General features: G+C 40.5%; 1 protein-coding gene across 1 annotated transcript; it reads left to right on the top strand.

Annotated features, from left to right (window-relative positions):
- Nucleotides 1–267: 267 nt before the first annotated feature.
- LOC126471087 (glutamic acid-rich protein-like) lies at nt 268–2,691 on the top strand. Its single transcript, XM_050099162.1, has 2 exons — nt 268–1,539; nt 1,705–2,691. The coding sequence occupies exons 1-2, from the start codon at nt 268–270 to the stop codon at nt 2,689–2,691; spliced, it is 2,259 nt and encodes a 752-aa protein (XP_049955119.1).
- The last annotated feature ends 2,033 nt before the right edge of the window (nt 2,692–4,724 follow it).

The following is a 4,724-nucleotide window of genomic DNA, read 5'->3' as shown; positions in this document are numbered from 1 at the left end:
CGTTTATCAGTGTACATACTTCATATATTTGTCTCAATATTCAACTTAATCTTGTAATGTAGTTATGCTTCATATTTCATTTATTTTCTCTTGTCGATAAGTCTGCATATTTCATATTGCCAGCAGAAATATACAGAAACAGAACAATATCCTTTCATTTTCATGTCTATAGTGGTCTCTTTTGAGTTTGAATTTATTCATATTACGCTATTGTTTAATTGTATACTAATAATTCACTTCCCTTGGCAGGATGTGCCATTCTGTCGGATGCTGGTGGGGCGATTCAAGCAGAATCGACAATCCAGGAAGCAACTGACAAAGCTCCGCACACAGCTACTGCGTCAAGCCATTCTTAATAATTACATGTGTAAGGTAAATCCTCCCAAAACATGGAACAAAAAGAGGGTGATACGGGAGGCGAAGAAGAAGGAGAAGGAGATACATCATTTGCTGGAGGAGAATCATTATGATGAGCTAGAAGATGATTGGTTTCAGGTAGTGGGAGATGTAGCTGGAGAGGTAGAGATAGAGGAAGAAAAAGTGAACGCGGAAAAGGAGGATATGTATGAAGAGGAAGAGGTGGAGGACACATTAGAGGAAAAGGTAGAGGAAGAAGAAGTGGAAGAGGTAGAGGAAGGAGAAATGGAATATCAAGTGGAAGAAGAAGATGATGATCTCCAGCAGGAGAAGGTGGAGAATACACAGGTAGTGGATGAGGTCGAAACGGAGGAAATAAAAGAGAAGGAAAGTGAGAAGGTGAAAATGGAAGCAATTACAGGAGACAAAGAGACAGATGAGTACTGTTACTTACAGGAAGACATCAACACTAGAGAACAGAATTTAGAGACTGATGAAGACCTGATAAGTTTGACCCCTGTTAAGGTAAATGCTCCCAAAACATGGAACAAAAAGAGGGTGATACGGGAGGCGAAGAAGAAGGAGAAGGAGATACATCATTTGCTGGAGGAGAATCATTATGATGAGCTAGAAGATGATTGGTTTCAGGTAGTGGGAGATGTAGCTGGAGAGGTAGAGATAGAGGAAGAAAAAGTGAACGCGGAAAAGGAGGATATGTATGAAGAGGAAGAGGTGGAGGACACATTAGAGGAAAAGGTAGAGGAAGAAGAAGTGGAAGAGGTAGAGGAAGGAGAAATGGAATATCAAGTGGAAGAAGAAGATGATGATCTCCAGCAGGAGAAGGTGGAGAATACACAGGTAGTGGATGAGGTCGAAACGGAGGAAATAAAAGAGAAGGAAAGTGAGAAGGTGAAAATGGAAGCAATTACAGGAGACAAAGAGACAGATGAGTACTGTTACTTACAGGAAGACATCAACACTAGAGAACAGAATTTAGAGACTGATGAAGACCTGATAAGTTTGACCCCTGTTAAGGTAAATGCTCCCAAAACATGGAACAAAAAGAGGGTGATACGGGAGGCGAAGAAGAAGGAGAAGGAGATACATCATTTGCTGGAGGAGAATCATTATGATGAGCTAGAAGATGATTGGTTTCTGGTAGTGGGAGATGTAGCTGGAGAGGTAGTGATAGAGGAAGAAAAAGTGAACGCGGAAAAGGAGGATATGTATGAAGAGGAAGAGGTGGAGGACACATTAGAGGAAAAGGTAGAGGAAGAAGAAGTGGAAGAGGTAGAGGAAGGAGAAATGGAATATCAAGTGGAAGAAGAAGATGATGATCTCCAGCAGGAGAAAGTGGAGAATACACAGGTAGTGGATGAGGTCGAAACGGAGGAAATAAAAGAGAAGGAAAGTGAGAAGGTGAAAATGGAAGCAATTACAGTAGACAAAGAGACAGATGAGTACTGTTACTTACAGGAAGACATCAACACTAGAGAACAGAATTTAGAGACTGATGAAGACCTGATAAGTTTGACCCCTGTTAAGGTAAATGCTCCCAAAACATGGAACAAAAAGAGGGTGATACGGGAGGCGAAGAAGAAGGAGAAGGAGATACATCATTTGCTGGAGGAGAATCATTATGATGAGCTAGAAGATGATTGGTTTCAGGTAGTGGGAGATGTAGCTGGAGAGGTAGAGATAGAGGAAGAAAAAGTGAACGCGGAAAAGGAGGATATGTATGAAGAGGAAGAGGTGGAGGACACATTAGAGGAAAAGGTAGAGGAAGAAGAAGTGGAAGACGTAGAGGAAGGAGAAATGGAATATCAAGTGGAAGAAGTAGATGATGATCTCCAGCAGGAGAAGGTGGAGAATACACAGGTAGTGGATGAGGTCGAAACGGAGGAAATAAAAGAGAAGGAAAGTGAGAAGGTGAAAATGGAAGTAATTACAGGAGACAAAGAGACAGATGAGTACTGTTACTTACAGGAAGACATCAACACTAGAGAGCAGAATTTAGAGACTGATGAAGACCTGATAAGTTTGACCCCTGTTAGAATATGCCAGGACAAGAACTGTAGCTGTTCCACTTTATGGTCTTCTAACGAATTACCCAATAGTTATCAACAGTATTATTACGAAAACTGGCACAGCAGCGCTTTTCCTGAAAAACAAGTGTTCACTGATCTGGCAGAGGGCATGTCTTCGCCCGTACCTACTGATGGTGAAGACTTTAGGTATTACACGTATCTAGAGTCAGAGGACGAAGAGATGTTAGAAAAGTCATGGAACGAATGTTTTGAAACTCAAGAATCTCATCTGGGCAAGATGCGGTAGGGGCAAACATGTCTACTGGATCAGTTACGCATAATTAAGGTGTGAGTATTCCGACTAGAAACGAGTTCGAGGATTTGTCAATCACATTAACGACAAGATCTTGCAGAAAAGAGGAAGAGGGGATATGCAGCATGAGCAGTTGAACAAACGGTATTCACCACTACTTTCTGATCATCACTAAACCATTTACACTAATGCCATTTCGAAACGACTGAAACATGCAAAGATTGTGAGATACACGAGTACTTACCTCATAAAGTGCACTATCCAGAGACGTGTTAAGGGTATACTGTATCAGACACATACGGCGAAGACACTAGACCTCAGAATAGATGTAGAAATGATGGACATTCTGTTATGTGACTGTTTGGGAAGGCACAGGTTATATCAGATACAAGGTTCAAGTACCCTGACTGAGTGCTTGTTGGTCATGTCTCAAAAATTTTTTGTATGAATCTTTTGAAAACGACACATCATGTACATTGATGCTCTGTGTTTTCGCTGTATAAGAAACCTATGACAAAAAACGATTTGCTTTATTGGGAATACGAAAACAAGGCAAGCTTCAAACAGTATGCATTTTGACTCTAAAACTTATTCCACAGTATTGCACATTAAGCAAATTATGGTTTCTGAATGTGTGAAATTTCAAGCAGGTTCATTGAACACTAACAAAGGGAGGGCCTCAGACATGGCCAACCCATTTGGGTCATTATTGACAGGTCGCTTGAGCGGCACCTAAAATGAAAGACTCTGAAATGTTCTGGCTCAACATATCCCTCCCTGTCCTCCCTCAACCCTGCCTTTGACAAAACCATCCTTAAAGTTCATGACGCGCAACCGTCTCTAAATTGACAGAATCGATAGATAATTGAATATATACACGAGTGTCCACAAACGAATATTTTCCCAGAAATCGACTAAAGAAATTTTTACGACTGCTTCTTACGTACATGTAAGTTGAGTAAGGTGAGTACCACTAAACATAAGCCGCGCTGACGTAGCGAACAAGATTCCTAGCTGGGGAATAGAGAACACCTGCTCGATCCCACTTGGGTTTAGCAGACTTTTTTTTCATTTCTGTTTCTTTTCTTTTCGAAACTGGTAGTAATAGTAGGGTTAATAAAGTAACTACATTGATAGAGATAACGAAGAAGTAAGCAAATAAATTTCCCAAACGACCTGCATTAGTACAGAATAGAAAATTTAATCCTAGTCGCTTTACAGCGGCTCTTTAAGTAACACAGTTTCATGTCCTCAGTTCCCTCGAAACAAGTAGAGGAATGGTACTTGTCATTTAAACAATCCAAGCAAATCCTCTCGCATGACCAAGAACGTCTAATAAGTGGGATCTTCGCGCAACAAGACAAATCGGTCCAAAGATTAGAGAATTAGCTTTGATACGTACCACGCATACCTGCATACCTGCTTGAAAAATCGGTACTGGAAGTTGGTTATGAATTATGTTGTGCGTCGTTATTGAATCCGTCCGTGTCGGTTGACTTTCATCATTATAAAGATGCTATCATACAGGTCAGCATTTGCTTGTCCACTCTAGGAATCCGATATCAGACAAAACTTGTTCTCAGCGGCTATGGGTTTACAATGTGTCAAGTTCCCAGGTGGTGCAAGTGAGGTAAACTTTTTTTTTAACAAATCTGTTATACGACTGATTTCTTCCACACACTGAGAACCAAATTAATCACTAGTCTCTTACAAGCACAGGAGAACTGCAGGCAATAGTTTTCCAGACGCTGTGATGCAATTTTGCGCCGTGTGCGAATGCGTTATTTTATATACACACGTATATCTAAATGCATTATTTTATCCATAGTTCCACCTGAGTATATGAGGGACAGTCGTAACAGTTTCTTTTCTAGAGTTCTAAGAAAATATGTGTTTGTGGACAACATATGTAATGGTGAAAAATACTCAATTTCCAGTTATTTACCGATTCAGTAAATTTTGAATTGATTGCGCGTCATGGTATTTAGTGGTGATTTTCTCAAAAACGGAGGGCTGTTGAGCCAAAA

Source organism: Schistocerca serialis, chromosome 3, assembly GCF_023864345.2.
Source record: "Schistocerca serialis cubense isolate TAMUIC-IGC-003099 chromosome 3, iqSchSeri2.2, whole genome shotgun sequence".
In the NCBI taxonomy this organism is placed as follows: domain Eukaryota; kingdom Metazoa; phylum Arthropoda; class Insecta; order Orthoptera; family Acrididae; genus Schistocerca; species Schistocerca serialis.
The sequence above is the reverse complement of the archived record's forward strand: the minus strand, read 5'-3'. Positions and strand labels throughout refer to the sequence as shown.